Raw genomic sequence first — 20,811 nt, 5'->3', positions numbered from 1 at the left:
TTTGTTTGTTGTTAATTCTTGTCATTAAACCGCTTCCGCCGCGCCCTCGCCGCCAATGCCCGTGTGAGGCCGGCACGTCGCGGGGGCCATGGAGGGCTCCACCGGCTTCGGCATCGACTCCATCCTCTCGCACCGGGCCGGCAGCCCGGCCGTGCCCAAGGGGGACCCGCTCGGCGGCGACGGCCGCTCCCCGCTGGAGCTGAGTCCCCGCTCGGAGGGCAGCAGCGGGTGCCCCTCGCCCCGCTCGCCCGGCCGCGAGTGCCTGGAGGCGGCGGCCCCGCGGCCGGGCCTGGACGCGCATCTCCAGCCGGGACAGGTCTCGGCTCCTTCCCAGTCCCGGACCGTCACCTCCTCCTTCCTCATCAGAGACATCCTGGCCGACTGCAAGCCCCTGGCCGCCTGCGCACCTTACTCCAGCACCAATGGACCTCACGGCGGGCAGGAGCCGGCGGGCAGGATCCCCACCAAGCCCGGCGAGGACTTTAGGGAGAAAATGGACAAAAACACCAGCAGCTCCTCTTCGGATTCGGAGTACAAAGGTAAGAGGCGCTCGGCCTGTGGGGCTCTGAGCGGAGAGCGAAGGCGGCCTAGCCCGCAGCCTCCCGAGCCCGGAGCAGCCGCCCCGAAACGAACGCGGGGTCAGCGCCAACTTGGGCAAACTTGGGGGCCAGAGGGGTCGGGGGTCTCGCCAGAGGCGCCGCGGAGGATCCGCCGGTTCTTTCCGTGGGAAGGTGCGGCCGTTTTCCCCTTTCCGACCGCGGGGAGAGGGGAGAGAAGAGCCGCGGGGGAGGAATTTGCCTGAACAACAACAACAACCGAACAACAACGGCGGGATTTTGTCGGGGCTCTCCCCTGTTGTGAACAGCAAACGAATACGAAAGTCGCCGTGTTTAGATCCGATTTCCGTCGCTGTTTGTGTGTCGGTTATTCGGTTATTGTTTTGGGGGGGAGCCTGGAGGCGCCCCGGGCCGGGATTCTCCCCTCTCTTTTCCCCAGTCCCTGTCCGGCCTCTCCCTCCCTCAGCCGGAGCAAAGGGGTCCTGAGGTCTCCGATGGGTAGCCTTCGCCCATCCCGCCCTCATCCTCCTCAAAACTTTCACCCGGATAAATTGTTCGACGGGTGTTTGCGAGGGGGGCCAAACGGCCAGGGGGTCCCGGCACGGTGAGGGGCCGCTGGGCTTGGGGTACCGGGCTGGAAGCGGGGTACGGGCCCAGCCCCGGCCCTGCTCCCGGGGGCGAGGCCGCCCGAGGCCGCAGGACTGAAGCCCGGGAGGTTTCGGAGAGGAAAAACCAGCAGGGAGACCGGGAGCTGGAGCGGCCCGGGGGCTGCGGGAGATGTCGGGGCATCCCCCTTTGCTCGGAGAGAAGAGTCCGAGGCTGGGGCCGGCTCTGCGAGAGACCGGGAGAAAAGCTGGGATCGACTCCGCGGTTTTGAAAGGCTGGAACCGAAAGCAGCAGCGATTCTCCTCTTTGGGCTGTAATTTCATCTCCGACATTTTTTTTCCCCTGAATTCTTACACTCTTTGTCCCCTTTCCCGGTGTGCCGAGAGAGGAGAGAAGCGGGAGAGGAAAAGAAATGCGGCAGAGCTCGCTGCTGCCAGGGGCACATTTCGGTTGTTGTTCTTAGCCCAAGACAAGGAGAGAAACGGCCGCCCGGAGCCGAGCCCGAGGCGGGGACGGCAGCATCGCGCTCCGCGTTAGGCAAAGGCACCGCGATGAAGATCATCGCAGCGATGATGATGGTGGAAACCTGGGGAAATCTCTTCCCGAGCACCGGCTCCTCGCCTTCTCCCCTGCATCGTCAGCCCCCGATAAAAACATCGTTTAAATGGAGAAAAAACATCACTTAAATCGGGAAAAATATCGCTTAAATGGAGCTGAAAACATCTTGTCAATGGAGATAAAAACACCGTTTAAATAGAGTAGAAGATGAAGGGTCGGGGTCCCAACGTAGTTCTTTTCTTCTGCTTTGGAAATAGCCTTTCCTCGGGCAAAACGCACCCGCATTTACTCCGGGAAATGGGCTACAGAGCTGGGGCCTCCTCGCAGAGAGGACAGCAGCATTTGATCTAGGCAAAAGTGCCGAAACACTCGTTATATATATATGTGTGTGTGTGTGTGTATATATATATGTATATGTATATGCATACATAGTATTATTTAATTATTGTTTTGTAAACTAGGAATAACCAGGGGGAGAGAGACGAAGCTGAACGGGGAAATCTCCCCCGCTAACGAAAAGGAACTTTGCGGAGCAGGAGGTTCATCCTGGCGGCGGGATTTCACCGGGCCGGCCGACGGGCTCCAGGAATTTTCTTTTCCCGGGATGCGGGAGCCGAAGCTCGGCTTCCTCCGCTCGTTTGCCCCCAGGCAAGGCAAAACTCGGCCCAAACTTTGGTACCTTGGCAGGAGGCGGCGGGGCTGGTGCCCACTCTGCCCGGTCCCGGCCGCCCATCCGTTCAATAGAACCGGGATCTTCCCCGGCTCGGGCTCTGCCTGCGTCCTAGAGCCGGGATTTCTGGTTGAAAGGTTTCGCTCCCCGGTGGCTCAATTAACCGGATTATTGTCTTCCTACAGAGAGAAATCAACTCGCGTTCAGCTCCAGCCCTGTCACTTCTAACGACTTGCACGAAGAAATTTAACATAAACCCTCGTAAAAAAACTAAGGCCGCCTATTTATATAAACGGAGCTTTTTTTTGCCACCTAATCCAGGAGGGTGGGAAAGGCGAGGACAGAGCTTTTTTGTGAGAGCTTTTTTGCCAGAGCTTTTTGCCTTTTTTTTTTTTTCTTTTCTTTTTGACTTTTTTCCCCGCTTGCTCGGATATTTTCCGGGCACCGTACAAATTTTTTGCGGCCCAAATCGCCGCCTTCCCCGTCCCCGCGTTGCTGTCACGTATCGATCCGCCGAGCGCACATTCCGCGAGCACCCAGGGCCCCGCTCCCTTCCCAATCCGCCTCCTCGCGCCTCTTTCCAGGGAAGTCGCGGCAGGGGAGCGGGCTGGCGGCGCCGCTTCCTCAAAATTTCGTTGTAAACCTGGAAGGGGGGGTCGTTTTCACGCCTTGCGAGAACTGGGATATCGCGGGGGGGTCCTCGAGGGCAGCGAAGCCTGAGGTGTCTCCTCCGTTATTTTCCACTCCAGAAATACGGCCTCGCCTGATCCATTTGGCTTGGTTTGTGGTTAAAAACAAAGGAAAAACAAAACAAAACAAACAAGCAAACAAAAAGCAAGAATACTAGAATACTGCTTGGGGTCTCAGCAACAAAACCCGGGTAGGATCCTGCCCAGGGTGAAATGAGGGTGCGAATCTCCAGGTCAAGGCGCTGTGCAGCTCCCGGAGCGGAGCAGGAGCCGGCGGAGAAGGAGGCAGCGCTCCCAGCTCCGACCACGTCTCCCTCCTGGTTTTCCAGCCCTATTGCCAGGCCTTGGGGATGGGGACAGGTCGGGACGGGCCTTGGGGACACCTGCGAGACCCCCTTGGGCGCGGGATGGGCTCTTTGGCACCTCTAAAATTTACGTGGCTGCGGAGCAAACGCACTTTGAATTCGTTTCGGTACTTGAGTCCTTCTGTGGTTTATTGTAGCAGGGAATTACCCCCCTCTCGGAGCGCACTTCCTTTCCTGCCCTAATCCGGCCTCTCTTTCTTCCCCTCGGCCCAGTGAAAGAAGAAGGAGACCGAGAAATCTCCAGCTCCCGGGACAGCCCCCCGGTGCGGCTCAAAAAGCCGCGCAAAGCCCGCACCGCCTTCACGGACCATCAGCTGGCCCAGCTGGAGCGCAGCTTCGAGCGGCAGAAATACCTGAGCGTGCAGGACAGGATGGAACTGGCCGCCTCGCTCAACCTCACCGACACGCAGGTGAAAACGTGGTACCAGAACAGAAGGTAAAAATGCACCGTTCCCTCCCGCCCGGGCACGGGGTGGGCCAGGGCACCGGCTCTCCGGGCAGCCGGGGCTCGCGGGGGGCATCCTGCCTCTCCCGACCTCGCTATAGCACCCAAGGGCTCCGCACCCTCCAGGTTGTTATAAAGCACCCCCCGAGGGAAGCGCTCGGCCCCGGCCTCGGGTGGGCAGCGCTCCCCCCTGCCGAGCCCCGAGGTCTTTCACCCCTGTCCCGAACCGCGAGGGTGGATTTGGGTCGGGGGGAGCCACGCGGGCTCCTCTCCCCCGCCCCGGTAGGACCGGGGCTCCCAGCTAAACACAACAGCATAACACATCGGCCCATTAATAATAGATAGCAATTACTGCGTTGGGCATCAATAATTAACACCCTTTACAGTAATTACACAATTATTATTATGATGAATAATTTACTGGTGGAAATAGGTTTAGCGTTTCGGCGACAAAACTGTAAAAGGGCTGCGGATGTTGGGTGGCTTGGGCCGAGTTACCCGGGCGGCCCCGTCGGCGCCGTCCCCAGCCCCGACCATCGTCACCACAGCGGAACGAGCCCCCCCGCGACTGCGGCCCCCACCCGTCCCCTCCCCGGCGACCTTCAGCCGCCCTCACCCTCAAAAAATGCCCCGTCCCGCTTGGCGACCTGCAGAGATCCGCGATCCGCCGGGACGTCCGGGCTTGGAAGATGCTTCGGGGAGGCCGAGGGGGATGAGCAAAATATATATTTATATATATGTATACATATACACACAAAAGTGGGACCTCCGAGGCTGCCTGGGCCTGGTGTGCCCGCAGGAGCCGCCAAGCATGGGGTCGCATATGTAATACATAGGATACATATATATTTGTAATATATATAATTTGCAATCTGTAACCTGCGCCCAAGGAGAGGACTAAAATATTGCCCACATTTTACGCAGCATCGTTCACACCCGGCGAGCTGATTTGGGGCCGGGGTTGCGGCGGGTGGCACAACGAGCTCAGGGGCTCGTGAGCGTATCCCAAAACGGGGGCTGAGCCCCCTCCTCACCCGGCATCGGGCTGATGCCCCCGTCCGGGGCTGCAGGGGGGGTTACTGGGGCAGGGGGGCTGCACCAAGGGGGCAGACGAGGTGAACAGCTGCTTTGGGAGCACCCCCCATCCCTCCCTCCTTAACCGCCTGTCTCGGCTTGTCCCCCCCGTGCAGGACCAAGTGGAAAAGGCAGACGGCGGTGGGTCTGGAGCTGCTGGCCGAGGCCGGCAACTACTCCGCCCTGCAGCGCATGTTCCCCTCGCCCTACTTCTACCCGCAGAGCCTGGTCTCCAACCTGGACCCCGGCGCCGCCCTCTACCTGTACCGGGGCCCCAGCGCGCCCCCCCCGGCCCTACAGAGACCCTTGGTGCCCCGCATCCTCATCCACGGACTGCAGGGCGGCAGCGACCCCCCCCCGCCGCTGCCGCCGCTGCCCGGGGTGCTGCCCCGGGCCGCGCAGCCCCGGTGAGCCCCGCGCCCCCCGGCCGCCCCCCGGGCACCCCCGGGCCGGGCAGGAGGGGGGGCGACCCCCAGCTGTAGGGGCCGCGAGCGAGCGACAGACTCCCCCTCCCCAAATCTATATATATCTATATGAGACAGCCCCACTTTTTTTAATATATAACGAATGCAAGAAGTAAAGGACGAGGTCTGGCAGCGCCGAGAGCTCGCAGACTGCGCGCCCCCCCCCCGCCACTCCTCGGTGGGACAGTCGTCGCATGGGGCCCGTTTTGCTCCCTCGGGGGGGGCAGGATGCTGCTGCCCCCCCCTTCTCCCTCTTCGGCCCCACCGAGGGGGCTCTGGCGGTGTAGGGGGGGTGAATTACCCCCCTATGCGGGCAACTGCGGGGGACAGAGGCCACCTGGCCCTGGGGGTGGCGGGGACCACGGGGAGGCCCCGCCGGGCTCTGCCCGCCCCTCGTCCCGGGCACCTGGGACCCCTCCCCGCCCCGGGGCGGCTCCGCGGGCACCGGCCCCGCCGCCGGGGATGACCGCGGGGTCCCAGGCTGCCCGGCCCGGTCCTCGCCCGCCAGGCGATACTTTGGGACGTCCGTAACCCGAAAAAGAAAAATTAAAAAAAAAAAAAAAAAAAAAGAAAAAAAGAAAAAAAAAGAAAAAAAGAAGTGGCGAAATGTAAATACCGTGCGCAAAATGTATATGAATTATTTATTTGTGAACCTTAAGGGCGTATTTGTGTAAGTGATTCTTGTCGGTCTGTGCGCGGAGCCCCGGCCCGGCCGGGGCAGGGGGTGTGGAGGGAGCGCAGAGCTCGGGCTCCCGCTCTCTCTCTCGCTCTTATTTTATTTTATTTTTTTTTAATGTGGAAATAAACTTCTTTACAAACAAACGGGTCTCGTCTTGCCCGGCCTTTCTTCCCCCGCGCTTGTTTGCTCTGGCGGCCGAGGACAGCGAAGCGCAAGGCGAAGTTCTGCCGGGTCCCGCCGCGGCGCCGGGGGTCCCGCGGCCGCAGTGCCGGCACGCGGGGCCGGGCGGGCGCAGCGCGGGCCGCGCCGCTCCTGAATTATTAACGCTCCTCTTAAGTGTATAATTGCCTAAGTGCTTTAAATGATCGCTCCGCAAAATGGATTGTTTCCACCCTTTCAAAGTGTCGCCCAGGCGGCCGCGGCCAGCGAGCCCGGCAGCTGCTGCCCGGGCCAGCCTGGGAGCGGCCGCCGTCTCGGGGAGGCGACAGATGGGCTGCGGGCTGAGCCCCCTGCCCTCCGCGCCCCCCGGCCCCCCCGGCACCCAGCGCCGGCCCCGCGAACCCCCCGCGCGCCGGGGGAGGCTCCGCGCCCGGCCCGGTGCCGGCGGCCGCGCGGCCCCGTGGGGAGGGTCCGTGGGGGCCTCGGCGAAATGCAGAGCCACGTCCCGGGGGGGCAGCGCCGGCCTTTGTGCGGCCGCCCGGGCCTTTGCATGTGAATGCGGGAGCCTGGTAAATCCGCCGGCCCGGGCCGCGGCGACGACGACGACGAGGAGGAGGAGGAGGAGGAAGGGGGGCCGGGGGCTGCTCCCAGCTCCGGGTTAATGAAGTGGGAAAGGAGTCTTTCAGCGAGGCCTGCAAACAAACCCCCTCCCCGGGCAACAAACCCCGTCCCAAATCCTACATGGATTGACTTAAACCCAGGGGATAAGTGCTTTAAATTAATCTCATTGAATAAGAATGAGGCCAAACAAAACTCTTTAAAATCATATTAAAAATCTATCAAAGGACAACTTGCAGTGGGTGTGCTTTTCATTTTGTGAGCGTGAAGGCAAGGCACATCGAGCAACCTTCCTTCCATTTACACAGCAGGAATGTGAATCAAAGACATTCTCTAATATTTAATTGTCCTTGTAGCCTTAGCAGATTCCTTCTCTTACATTAATGAAGTACAAGGCTCCGCTACACGGCTGTAATTGCAATATTTAAATTTGCCACTTCACATCTGGAAGACGCTGTAAACTCCCCTGGTGAAAACGGTCTGAACCCAGCGCTGGGAAGGGGCAACAAGGTCCAGAGCCTGGGCCAAGGGGGCAGATTCCCAAGGAACGTGAGGCTTTGGGAACAGCCCCATCAGGCTCTTGGGAAAGGGGAGAGCGGAGGGGAGGTCGAAGCTGGAGCCGTCTCCTCCGGGAGCTCTCCCAGCAGAGCAAAGCAACACGAGCTTCCCAATAAATCACTTTAGGGAAGAGTTTGTACGCTCTCATCGGAGAACCAGACGTGTGAACAGTGGCTTCTATGGATCTCGTCTGCCTCAGAAACTGCTGAAGGACCAAGCTCAGTCCCAGGCTGCATGCAGGGACAAGCTGAAATCCAGCGTCCAGTCGGAGAGGACCCGCAGGGTCCTACAGCTACAGCCACCCGGAACAGCGGGAACGTTTCAGAGCAAGATGTGGACCCAGCGCACAGCGTCCCAGGACCAGCCTCTGCCTCTGTGTTTTGAGCAGGACCAAAACCCCGAGGAGACACAGGGCACTGAACTCCTCTAACCCTCCAACACGCCCCGGCACCCAGCACAGCCGCTGGCTCTCGGCAGTGCCAGGGAAGTCTCCTTGACCAGCGGGCAGGGATCCCTTAGGAAGGTCGGGACACAAGGCGAGGAGCCGCAGCCCTCGCAGGTGGCACCAAAGGCTGGAGCCTGGAGACACCGACGCCGGCTGCCAGCTGAACAGACACGGAGCCGGGCAGGAGCGGGAGAGGCATCCCGGGAGAGGCGGCGCTCCCAGAGCAGGGCTCCGAGGAGCTGCAAGGAGCTCCAACACACAGGGAGTGTTAGATGAGAGCTCCCTAGTCCCGCTATTTCCAAGCCAAACTTGGAAGCTTCCAAGCTGCCGGGCCGCAAGGCCCGTGCCGTTAACCACGATGAAGACCCAAAGGCAGCCCACAAAACCCCACTGTGTGCGCAAACAAGCCCAGTTTCACCCAGCTGATCCCAACTCCACAAAAACCATTCCCGAGTCCTTCCAGACCACGTGACGCATCACCTACCTCCATGTGAGTGGGTACATCCACCACGTGCTCCAGGCTGGGAGCACCGGCTTAGGTTTAGGACGAACTTAGCACATGCTGCTAAGTTCATCCTGAGTTAGGTTGAGGCACAAGGACGAAACCAGCTCGGAATAGAGCAAATCTGGAGCAGGAGAAGTGCAAGGAAAGGCAGAATTTGGTTCCTGCTCTCCCAGCTGCAATTCAAACACATTTGCTGAAAGGGCTTCCAGTTCATTATGAGTGTATTAGGCTTAGCTTCAGGTGGGCACGCATTTCTTTTAATACTTTATTTTTCCCCCTTTAACAATCTTCTTTCATAGTAACTTCAGCAATCCAGACATATCTGCTAAAAGCTGGTGAAGCGGAAATAAAAAGGCATTCTAGCTTTCTCTTTTGAAGATGAATCACGTTATTCATCCACACCATTTGTACCATTATGTGCCCAGTTACCACAGACAGCAGTAAAATTTCCTACAGCCTGACTGATGTGCTGCCGGGCTTTATTCCTATTATTATGAATTTGCCAATGGTCTCTATTAATTCATATGTGACAGTTAGCAGGGAGAAGGTCGTATTTTTTCTCCTTATGCACAGGATCAGTTCTTCCCAACTTAAACTCTCTGCATCACTCTCTGAGTCATTTTCTTCCTCAGGGGTTTCTTCTCTGTTTAAGTTGACATTTGCCTTAAACTGATTACCCTTCCAAACAGTAATCATTATAAATTCATGTGGCCTTGTTTTTTTACTTTATTTTAATCTAATAAATGCAAACAACTCTGTCTCTGCAAAAATAAGGTTAACTTCATATTGAAGCATTTCAAACATCCTTCCTACCCAACTGTTGAAAACCCTACTGCATTTAAACCTGCAACACACCCCTTCGTAATTGCCTGGGAGGAACAAAAGTCATTTTGGTCCTCAAAAGTTATATTCAGTTGAAAAATTAAATAAATACTTCTGTGCTGCTTGCTCTTCTTGCTCCCTAGGCTGACTCACCACAGCCCAATACTGGGTGCTGTCAACTCTGTCCTCACCCATGGTATCACTTTTACCTGGTCACGCTCCCTTTTCGGGGCTCTTGGCCCTGTTTCTTTGGGTGCCTCCCTGTATTTGAGCCCCTTCTGGTCCTGTTTCGAGTAACGTGCTGGACTCCGGGCGCCCACGGGCCTCTCTTCCCTAAAAGAAGATACCTGCAGGCAACAGAAAGCTGTTATTTGGGCTGCTTTGCACTGTTTTCAGATGTGTTTGCTGTTCCAGGAGGTGCTGGAAGAAGCACAGAGGGGCAGCAGGGGAGGTGGGCACCGACCTGGGGGTTTTGTTGCTCTCCCTGCTCCCTCCTGCACATGCTCTCCGAGTCACCAAACCCAAGGGCTGTTTTATCACGGCTGCACTCGAGCTCCGACCACATTTTACGTGCTGGGCCACGAGTGCTCATCCTGGCACCTCTGCGGCCCATCCTTAAAAGAGCTGCAGCAGGTTCTTCTCTTGCCACTCTACATTTTTGTTCTTGTTGAAAACAACAAAAAAAGACAAACAGGCAGAAGCACAAAGTGAATCCATGAGCTTGGGCCACACTCCAGAAGCAAAGCACAAGGTTTAGCCCTATCACAAAGGCTCCCGACGTTACAAAGCCGAGGTTACTGCTGGCAAGTGTTAGCTAGACTCTGCAAGGGCTTTAACGTTCACAGAGGTGAGACAATTCACTCATAGCCTACGTTACATAATTAGGGATGACAATACGCTGCAGGCAAAAGGAAAGTTTGGAGCCTGCTGGATTCTACCTCTGGCTCCTTCCGACAGTGACAAGGTTTATTCCTAAACTTATAAGCTTTTTGGCATTAAGTTTTGTGCCCATGAGTTCTGTTCCTAAGGGACTCTGAATCATTACTCCGAGTTTTCTACAATCCTATCGGTCCCACTGAGATCAAGGAGATGCCTTATAGGACCTGGCAACATCTGATTAATGGTCAATGCCCAGGACAGACCTTGCACCAACGTACAAAGGACAGGAGGGAGGGTGACAGCAACGTGATTACAGTACCTGAGACAGGAGCAAACATGTCCCACCAGCTGATGTCAGGGGGGACAACAGCTTCTTCTCCTCTTAAACCTGCACCTGGAACCACTTTGCTACTCCTTTTTCCTCTAGTTTAAATTAAGCAACAAAACACAGCCCAGAGTGTTTCTACAGGCCTTTTAAACAGGAATGATTTTTTTTTTCTTTTAAATAAGAAAGGATTTCTTAACATTCTTAATAGATTTGTCTCATTTTAATATCAAATAGATGCTTCTCCAAAACCCATACTTCATCTCTTTTATTTTCCTTGCAAAGAAGCCTTAGAAACACGATAGATCTTCAGGAAGCTGCACTTAAATGCAGCAGTGCAACAGGACATGTGTGGATTCGACTCCATTTGGACCTATGGAGCAAGGGGAAGGAGGCTGAGCTCCCCCAGGCTCCCTCCCACATTTGCCTGATAAATTGAAGCAGTCCTCAGTTATTTGGCAGGTCACCCCGACCCCCAGGTGGGACACTCCAGCAGGTTTCACAGCAAATGACGGGAAGGTCCCGGCTTATGTTGGATTCTCCTTGGTGCCAGGTTTTCTCTGTTTCTTCTTCTTCCTGACCTTGGATACCCCAGTGTCCATCCCGCTGGAATATTCGGAGCGCAAGATCTCAGCGAGGCGATGCTTGCCGGGGGTCTTGCCGCGGTTGCCTTTGGGAAGGTCAGACCTGGGCAGAGGGAAGGGGACAGGAATTAAGATTTCCTTCTCTCCGAAACGCTGCTAGGTGGGTTGCTGATTTTTACAGCTGCGGGTAGTGACATTTGCGCATTAGCAGAAGAGCAGCTTCCTCTTCTGGAGGCTTGATTTGAAATTCTGTCTCATGCAAAATTAGATATTGTTGTGACAGGTTTTCACAAAGGTGGCAAAATATCATGCCGTTTTTAAAAGCAAGCCTTTGTTCTGTACAAATGCTCTTGCAGGGGTGGCGGGGAGAAGAAGGGAAGGTTTTGTGCTGAAGGCTGATGAATTAGGTGACACAGCACTTTGAAAATCATCATAATAATGAAAAAAACCCTTAACAGCCTTAAGACACCGAACAATGGGAAACATTTTATAAACAGAGCTTATATCCAGGGCTTGGAAACAAAAATGCAAACAAACAAGCAAAGGAAGAAAGAAAAAAATAAAGAGAAAGGAAATCTTTAAAGAGTGCAAAACCACCGGGCTCTTCTCTTGCAGTGTCCTGCAGGTATCACACGCACCTTGCAGCCGTCCTCTCCAGAGACTGCCTTTTGCAAAGGTAGCTGCACTGTGCCCAGCACCACGCTCCAGCATGGATCTCCCTGCAGCCCTACATTGCTGGCTATAAATACACAAACCCACTCAGCAATTTTTTTCCCACCACAAGTTCTGCCACCGTCTGCTCTGTAACCTTGGGCAAATCCTGTCCTCATTCCTGCTGTTATCACCCTCCTCTTACCTACTTAGACTGCAACTCTCTCCGCTGCAGAACCTGTTGTTCCTTACAGACCTGAGCACAATGGGGTCTCCGCATCTACTGGTGTCTGCACAAACAAAACTTGTGTTTTGGATGTGATGTAAAGCAAGAGATCTTGAAGATTTACAGAAAACCAGAAACATGCTGGGGATTACAAGAGCATAAAGCATTCTAGGCTAGGATGGCTAGTCCTTTGAAGCAAGGGCCTAATTCATTCAACAGGCCAAATATATGAAGAAAGAAGAGCAAACCCTTGGTTTACTGGCATATTTTCTCACCTCCTTTTCCAGAGGTTGCTTCCCCATCCCTGTGTAGGTCTCATGGCAGGTGTGGGCTTGGAAGGAAGGACCAGAATGATTAGAAGGACACTGTGAAGAATTACCTTGGAAAAGAGGGTTGCCCTAGAAGAGCAAGGCTAGAAGCTTCAAGGAACAAGGCTCTGCTACCTTAGTGTAATCCCCAATTTCACTCTAACTTACCAGGTCCAAGCTCTGGCTGGGGTTGCAGGAATGAGATGTGAAGTCTCTGCCCTGCTTGAGCCCCCAAGAACCAAGCCAGAGAGAAAACCATCACCCCTAAGGCAGCCTTAAGGCTAATGAAGTAGCTGTGCAGCTCACAGAGCCGTACCTGCAACGCCTCCAGAGGAAACGTGCCACAAGCAACTGCCTTCCCAACGGCACAAGCTGCAGGTGCCTGCACAGCACCAGGTCACGGGGGACCCCGGCCTCACTGCAGCCTCTTTGCTCAGTCTCCTCCATCACCTGCTGAAGTTTCTCTTTGACACTTGGGTCGTCTCCGAGCCTTTACTCCCGTAATTCGAGGGTTACCAGGCAACAGATCAGTTTACTTAACAACAGGGAACTATTTGCTGCCGAGGAGGAGTAATCCACCAGTAGCTGCCGGGCTGAGTTTCAGCTCAGCAGGAAGGTTGTCCAACACTTTATTATCAATCAGGAGAAATCATTGCCCAATTAGTAAATCAATACCTCCTGCTAGGGTGATCAGCTGCGCACAGGAAGGCAGAGAGGCAGGAGAAGGGGAGGTTTCTCCCTGGACCGGAGCTGGGGAAATCAATGGAGCTATGCAGGGGCACCCGTGCTAATCGCTGAAGGGAAGAAGAGATGGATATTGCTGCAGCTGTCACCCACAGCACGCAGGAGCCACAGGCAACGTGACCATCCCCAGCGCGGGCACGTTGGGCAAGGGCACTACATCAGGATCCCTCGTTGGATTCGGAGTCTTGCCGTGTTGACGTGAAAATTCCCTCTCTGCTCAACGGTGGGAAGTCTCTAGGGCTCTGCTAGAGCAGGCAATGACTGGGAGGAAAGGACCTGGATCAAGACCTTGATATTCTGAGCATTCCTGGGGAAGGTGGTTAACGCCTTGGTCCTTCATGTCTGTTCTCCTGCTTCATATCCCAGGATGAGGGTATTCTCCATGTTGCTAACACAAGTGTGATGCTAAAAACAAGCGTGATGCTAAAAACAAGCATGATGCTAATAACAGGTGGCAGGATACGTGGCAAAGAGCTTCACAAAAAGGCTTGTAAATACAAGATGCAGCTGCAGCACCGACAGAACCCACGTTCCCATCACTGGGTAAACACATGGACTGTCAAGGTCTCCTCCTGTGATCTCCTGTCTAGGTACCACAGAACAGCGAGCCCTAATGAGGACACACCATGGTGGTAACGGGCACAGAAATCCACAGCCCTTGAAATAAAACAACCATCAGTGTTTAGGTGGAGAGCTATGCAAGAAAGCCATGAAAAGAAACTTGCAGGAAAAAAAACCTTCACTGATAACTGACTCATCCTGATATGCTGTAGTGTCAAGATTTCAGCAGGGTTTAAATGAGAATGATTGAGAAAACAGCCCACAATTGGGCTCCTCCTCTTCTACCCCACTCTTACTCTAGCCATGGGCTACCAGGACTCCCAAAAAATGCAGATAGGAACTGGTGAGAAGAATAGGCAGAAAAGAGTCAGCATCACCTTGTCTTCAACTGGGGACACATTGTGCCTGCACTTGCAAGGCCTCTGCTTAACCCCAGACCCAAGCACTGCTTGGAGGTACATGCTCAGCCCCACCAGTCCTCAAAAGATAACAGCACAGAGCTGGGAGAGCAAGGCTACCAGCACTGCCAGGTATCCCAGGCACAGGCCAAACAAATGGGTCACCCCAGGGCCCATGTAATCACCTCGTTATCAAAAGAAGGCAAAGATACATTGTACAGGGAGGGAGGGAAGACAGAAAAACTAGTAATTGCTTGGTATGGTCTGAGAAACCTCCTCTCCTCATGGACAAGAGAGCAAGGAATAAAAGACGCAAGTTTACAGCTGCCTGTGCACACCTGTAATTAAATTTCAACCTCACAAAAACCTGTACCAAGGGCCTCTACGGAGAGGCAACAAGGAAACAGAGGAGCAGTCCCCATGTGACTTTGTTTTATGCTGAAAGGCCAGGAAAGACCAGGCCGGAGCCAGATTTCTAAAGGCAAAAAAGCTTTGCCCTCCTCCAGAAAACTGCCATCCTGGAATAATTTATTCACTCTTTAGGTACAAGGAGAAACTCATGAATCTTGCTAAACACATCACTGAATGATGAAGAGGTGGGCGAGGAGCATCTGGGAGAAACGAGAGGGAGAATATAACTAGGGAAGGAAAGAGAATACAGTTTTTTTTTTTTTTCTCTGCTGGTTTCATCAGCTTTAGCTTCCTTTCACCTCCACCTGCAGAGCCACTTGCAGAGTTCCTGCATCCCATGTGGACACCGCCGCGATCAGCAGGGGTCCTGGCATTGCCCAGCCCTCCACCTCCAACGAAATCTAATGCTACAAACTGGTCTCCTCTTCTGGTCCCTCTGCTCTCACCTCTTTGCACTGCTCAGAGCATCATTACAAATTCTGGGCAAATTTTTATTCACCTTATTAAAAAAACATAGGCAAAAATGTATCGTGGGTGATTAGCCTGGAATGCTCTGTTGTTTTCAGCTCTGTCTTCTGCTCTGCCACATGACACTAACTCACCATCGAGTCCCACTTTGCTGATGTCCTTGATGCAACACACCTTCAACACGCTCAACTCGCGACTTCCATGCATCTTGGGCAACAGATGGCTTTGTGAGTGCTGGAAACACCATCATTTGCATTCCATAATCACTAACAAAATGCTGGAGTAACACAGAATCAGGGAAACCTCAAACAGGAGGAACTATACTACTGCCAAAAAAACCTCAGGATCTGTATATTAAAATGAAATTTGAGTGTGTTCAACATAGCTGAGATTCTGCAGACAGTTTCAAGGCACAAATGGAAGAGGAAGAACAACATATCCAAGCTATTCTGTTTCTATATAATTTCCCCTTTGTCTCTCATTACAGGTAAGATCGTAAGAATGATTCCAGTTTGCCCAGCTATTTTTTTATCAAGATGAAATTTGTTACAGAACATGAATTATGTTTCTGGATGTTCAGATCATCAAAGGTTCAGGTGTGAAAAGACTAAGCAGCAATGGTAAGAAAAGCAATGAGTATCTGAAGCCATTTTTCCGTCTTCAGCTCAATGCTCTAACTGAATGATTTTGTTTCATTGGTAGGTTTGCTTTATAAGAGGTCTGTATCACAAGCTGGTCTCCAAGCCCCAAATTCCTACATACCAGATTAATGTATACATACATGCACGGTTTCTTGGACATCATTTGACAGCTCAGATGAGGTCTCTGATGGTCTTTTTACCTAAAGGGTGAGCAAGTTTGATCTCAGGTACTTCTCCTTCAACTTGGTTGGCACCGGTAGCTGCCCCTTTGTCTTCAGCTCTGGGCAATGCTGGTGCAGTGCAGCAACTGTTGGTTAACCTTTAACCAACTCGCAGTGTCTGCAGCAACCAAAGGCACTCCTAGATGGTCCCGCTGAAGAAGAGGGAGGGTAAAGTCCTGATGCACAGACCTAGAACTCATGGTGTGTCTTTGGAGGAGAATGGAGTAGGCTGTTTCATTTATCAGAAAACATTTCAACACAGACTGCACTATCAATCTGCCTGACAGCACCTCCAACAGCTCTTTGAAATCATGCCAGCAGCAGAGCTGGGTTACCTCTGGGCCAAGGCTGCTGCAACACCTGCTTTTTCTACTTACGGTGTTGGATGAGCCATCTGCAGCCAACGCAAGCCCGTTCAGGTTGGGTTTTCTGTCGTTTTTGTGGAGGGTGGGGGCAAGAAATTTATCAGCAATCCTGCACAGCTCTCGACAAGTCAACAGATGGGCTAGACACTCTGTTACGAGCTGATACAAACACTAGCTTGGGAAGATGAAGGGAAAATTATAACCCAATCAAACCAAGCATCAAGTGCTGCTCCAGTCCAGTCAGAACACTGGAATCTTCCCACTAAGACATACCAAGCAGTGAAGCCCACCATACAAGCACAAGACAGTTGTATTTCAGCTATACAGAAAGAATACAGATTCATTTTCACTGCCATCCTCTGGCCTACATCCTATGCAGAGAGGATGAAGGTACAACTGGGAGGCTGATGATCTCCCAGGATTCTTGTTTCTGTCAAGCTCTTTCCTGGCCAAAAGAACAAAAAACATTTCATTTAGAAAGGGCTGCTTGTCCTGGGTGGGTAACAAAGAGCACTCAAATTTTCCAACTCAATGTGCAAGCCTTACTATTTCCCTGAAAGATGGAGCAATGGATCTATGCTGGAACAGGACAGCAATAAGGGGCACTGCTACATGCTCATTAAGAGTCACATTTTAAAATCCTTTTAAATTATGAAGCTTTAGTCTCCTAACAGGACACTTGGTAACATCACAATGTTGTAAGCAGGACTCATTTGAACTGCCCTCTTGAAAAGCAGTTTAGGCATGATGATGTTCATGTTCAGAGCACAGGCAAAGCAAGGATGATGTAAATTGATTCTCTCAAGCAGAAGCATCCTGGAACACGTTATCTGGATCCCAATATGAGCTAAGAGTTCTGTTTAAACTCTGAAGTGTCAGCAAATTTCATGTTAACTATCCCCATTTCTTGCACCTCTTGCATTCATAACCACGAGAATTCCTTTGAATCCTTCTGAGCACTCCTGGTTTTTAGAGACACCCTCTAGCAATGAGTTCCATAGAATCTATTGAGCTTAAAGACTTCTCCCTTTCTTTGTAACTGCATGGTCTCACAAGCATGGCAAATTAAGCTGTGACTCCCATAATGATGAAATCCTTTAGGAACATACATCAGTCTTCCAGGGAAATCAACTGGCGAGAAGACACCCTTGGTTCCCCAGAGAGTCCCATAAAGCCCTTGTGATCCATAGTGCCATCCAGTGCACAGTACAGGGATGCTAGGTGGAATGGCAACAGCTCTTTGGCATCTGCATTGTGAAAGAGTCAAAAAGAGACATTTCTCCAGCAGGAAGCTACTTCCTGGGCCTGCTGCTTTGCTAAAGTGAAAGACAGCTAATCCCTCAATGGAAGTGGGATCAGCTTCCCTGCCCCTTCCCGTCAGTAAAAGCACAAGCACACACACTTACTAAGCTGAGGTACCGTAACCTGATCTACAGTATCTTGTTCATGTGCTCATCTCTTAAATAAATACAGCATTTCACCTTTCAAAAAGACCCCGAGTGATTATTTCGCTGTCTTCAGATCAAGTTTTGCAAGGACCACAACAGCTATGGGGGCAGTTTGGTTGCACAAAGAATTAAAAAAAAAAAAAAACACACATGAAAAGAAGCAGTTTTACACATGAATTCAGCAGGAAGGGGCTGCTTCCACATTTCAGCCCCGAGAACTGTCACACACCTGGCTGCCATGGCTCCCCATCTCACTTTCCCCAAGCAGGCTCTGGAAGGAGGCAGCAAGTACAAAAGGAGAAGTAAAAAGAAAGGAAAAGTTTTCTTTGTCCTCTTAAGGAAACATTCAATGATGCCCTTTACCCTGCTCTCTACCTGGGCCGCCTGCTCTTTATTCCCAGGACAGGTGCTGAGAGATGAGGCTTTGGTGTGCAGGCTGATTAAAAACAAGTATCAAATGTTTGGCCACAATGTATAATACGACAACCAACACCCATGGTATCACGTGAGAAATATAATTAAAAAGATTGCTCTGTGACTGTGCTGCTATCATTCCAAGCCTTGCATTTTACGACTGAAAACTGTTTGTCTTCTAAACAGCAAGCTAAATCCTACTCCCTGCTTTGTCAGTGAAGAATCAAAAGCAATTCTCTGTAAATTAATAGCACTATCTTGAATTTATGCTGGCAGATACCAAATCTGAATCTACACTCACTTTTTTCTAAACTATCCTATAAATACTAATATATCCTCTTTCTCCCTTCCTTTTTTTTTTTTTTTTCTCCTCTTCTGCAAGCACACGCAGAGAAATGTAATTAGAAACAAGTTCATAAGCAAGAACAATCATTGCATGACACAACTTTGGCTATTTCGCAGGGCCTTAACTTTCCAGATGCTCCCGGATTTGAAATCTGGAGCACGAGCCGTGACGAACCTGTGCAGAGTCTGCCCCCTTTCCCCGAGCTGCAATTAGACCCTCCACGTGCAAACGAGCTTTCAAATCACTTGCAGACCATTTGTTCTAAACACCTCCACATCCCCCCAGCCCCACGCACCCACCCCGTGCGTCAACTACGACTGTATCCTAAGCTTGTCTGTACCATAATGGGATGAAGACTTGGGGAGGAGGAATGCCATCTAAAAGAGGTGCATGACAAGGGGAAAAGTAGCTCTAACAGAGTAGCAACATCACAGGAACAGAGCGAGGCATTGTGCAGGCCAAGTAATCCTGTGACACGCTACTGTCAGTCATGGCTTGACACCCTGCTGGGCCAGCAACACATCAAAGCCCACCCCATACCATCTTACATGCTCTTTATCAGCTAATCAGGCTATTCTTCCCGAAATAAAGCTCCGTTAAATCCCTCCTCACAGGGGCATTCCCATCCTGGTGCCCATCTGCTGGTGAGGGTCAGCTGAAGCAGGAGGCAGATCAGTGGCCTGTCCCTGGTGGCTTCTCAAAGCAGGACAATGCTGTCTCCAACTTTTTATTTCAAAATCCCTTCCCCTATTTTTTTTTCTCCTCTCCCTCCCCAAGACATGTACATTTGCAAGAGATGTCACCAGCCCAGGAACCATTATGTGGATTAGTGCTTTAATTGCATGGATAACACTTACTAATGGAGTGTGCAGCAACAATTACACAGAAAGAGTCACAACTGAAACTAAAGAAAACTAAAGAAAAGATTTTTCCTCTTCTGAATGCTATCAGTGATTTTACAGGCAAGCTAGGAGTTTGTATTCTGCTGTGATGCTGGGGAGGACAGCAGAGTCTTTATTTTGCAATTTCAGAAGAAAGGACCATCTATTTTGTGGAAGCAACTCCAAGCAGCTAGAATTGGACATACTGAGCACTGACAGCTCCACTGCAAGCAGAGGAGCGTATTCAAGACAACTCCTGAGAATCATCAGGGTATCTCAGGTTCCTTACACAGGAAACATGCCCAGGATGAGACCTTGTCTAGCACTCAAGGGGACAGAGCTGTAACTCTTAAGTCTGCAGCAGAATCTCCCTGGCAGAGATGACACAGGATTTTGCAGAAATGTTTTTGCCAGAACCACTGAAATCTAAAGGCAGCAGAGCACAAGCTTGTAAATGGTTCATTCTTACCAAAGTATCTGCATTTTCTCTTGGGTTTGTGTGTACATCAATACAATGGATCTTTTAATAAACAAGAAAAAAATGCATACTACAGTCCTCCCCTTTTCTCCTGGTCAGAGCTGATGTTGCCATACAGAACAGGTAGACGAAGCTGCACTTGATCTTTCTAAAAAGATGGGCACAATTTGATCCATGGTCAATCTGACAGACAAGAAATTGCTGGTGGAACTACAGGACTAGGCCCGCAAGAGATTGCATGGTATAGAAAAGGTGAAAAAAAGGGGCCAGAGGTGACCACAGAAGGTCTTTAAAACAGAATAAGACACATACTTCGCTGTAAAAGAGTATCATGTGGTCCAAAAAGACAGGAGGATCATTTCTGTGTAGTGGATTGGACCAGATAAAAGAAGGAAGAGCAGCCAGTAGTTGTGAAGGCCAAGCAGGATGAGATTATCCTGTGAGATAAATCAGCACCTATTTTGGCCATGACAGCAAGACTGTTGTTGGTCCTCTAGGAACCAAGACTTGTGCAAGAAAAAGAACTACTCCAATAAATGGCAAAAGTCTCGCATTTTTCTGTGGAACATTGCCTATATCCTTCCTTATCCCTCAAGATAGCTCTGGAGAGAAGTATAAATAAATAAAAATTAGGCTGCCTCTGCTTATAAGACTCATAAGAGTTATTGTTTTTCAAGTACTCATAAAATGGAAAAGCTGCAGCAAAACCTAGGCTAATCTATATAGGTGCCTCTCTGCATCTCCTTCAAAGATAGAGCATCTTTATCAAAAGTCAAACTACAAAGTGAGATGTTTGTTTTAAAAACAGTGCTCCCACTCAAACGTTCAACCCAGTTGGTTTAATAATAAATGCAATTTTTAGACTCTCTAAAGCCTTTGGAAAAAAATGGAGAAAGAAACTACAGCTCAGGGAGCAATACAAGCCAAGGCAGTGGTTCACTGTGGATTAGCACCTCAGGAACAGTTGCCTGTGATCTCTTTTAGCAAGCACATGAACCTCATGGAGACATGCACACTCTGGCTTGGAACACGGCATTCCTCAGCTCCAGGACACTGAGTTCACCTACCTTTTTTGTCTTGCTTTGATCTTCTTCTTGGAGCCAGCCTTAGGAAGAGCACTCAGGTTCTGGGGGGCGTCCCTCAGGCCAAAGCTCTTGGCTATGTGACCCAGGTGAAGAGACTTGATGTGGAAGATGTGCTTGAGGTTTCTGGGGTAGGTGGTATAGGCACAAAGGAAAGACTGCAGTG

The 20,811-nt window shown here is 51.5% G+C and overlaps 2 protein-coding genes across 2 annotated transcripts in view; one reads left to right on the top strand and one right to left on the bottom strand.

Moving 5' to 3' along the window:
- The first annotated feature begins 7 nt into the window (after positions 1–7).
- On the top strand, positions 8–5,375 carry BARHL1 (BarH like homeobox 1). Its single transcript, XM_026049207.1, has 3 exons — positions 8–539; positions 3,659–3,881; positions 5,081–5,375. The coding sequence occupies exons 1-3, from the start codon at positions 89–91 to the stop codon at positions 5,373–5,375; spliced, it is 969 nt and encodes a 322-aa protein (XP_025904992.1). The 5' UTR covers positions 8–88.
- Positions 5,376–10,159: 4,784 nt separating this feature from the next.
- Positions 10,160–20,811, bottom strand: part of DDX31 (DEAD-box helicase 31) — a 44,902-nt gene continuing 34,250 nt past the window's right edge. The window contains exons 19-20 of the mRNA XM_026049206.1: positions 20,631–20,811; positions 10,160–11,105 (exon numbers count right to left, since the gene is read on the bottom strand). Of these exons, the coding sequence (XP_025904991.1) occupies positions 10,946–11,105; positions 20,631–20,811 (341 nt within the window). The 3' untranslated portion in view covers positions 10,160–10,945. The remainder of the gene's footprint in view (positions 11,106–20,630) is intronic.

The sequence above is a fragment of the Nothoprocta perdicaria genome, unplaced genomic scaffold (assembly GCF_003342845.1).
Source record: "Nothoprocta perdicaria isolate Ctin4 unplaced genomic scaffold, notPer1 scaffold_6, whole genome shotgun sequence".
Taxonomy (NCBI): Eukaryota; Metazoa; Chordata; class Aves; order Tinamiformes; family Tinamidae; genus Nothoprocta; species Nothoprocta perdicaria.
Note: the sequence above shows the minus strand (reverse complement) of the source record. Positions and strands in the feature narration are given on the sequence as shown.

Coding starts and splice junctions, on each gene's coding strand:
- BARHL1 (XM_026049207.1), top strand. CDS start 89: ATGGAGGGCTCCACCGGCTTCGGCATCGACTCCATCCTCTCGCACCGG. Junction 540..3,658: donor TTCGGATTCGGAGTACAAAG/GTAAGAGGCGCT, acceptor CCCTCGGCCCAG/TGAAAGAAGAAGGAGACCGA. Junction 3,882..5,080: donor ACGTGGTACCAGAACAGAAG/GTAAAAATGCAC, acceptor CCCCCCGTGCAG/GACCAAGTGGAAAAGGCAGA.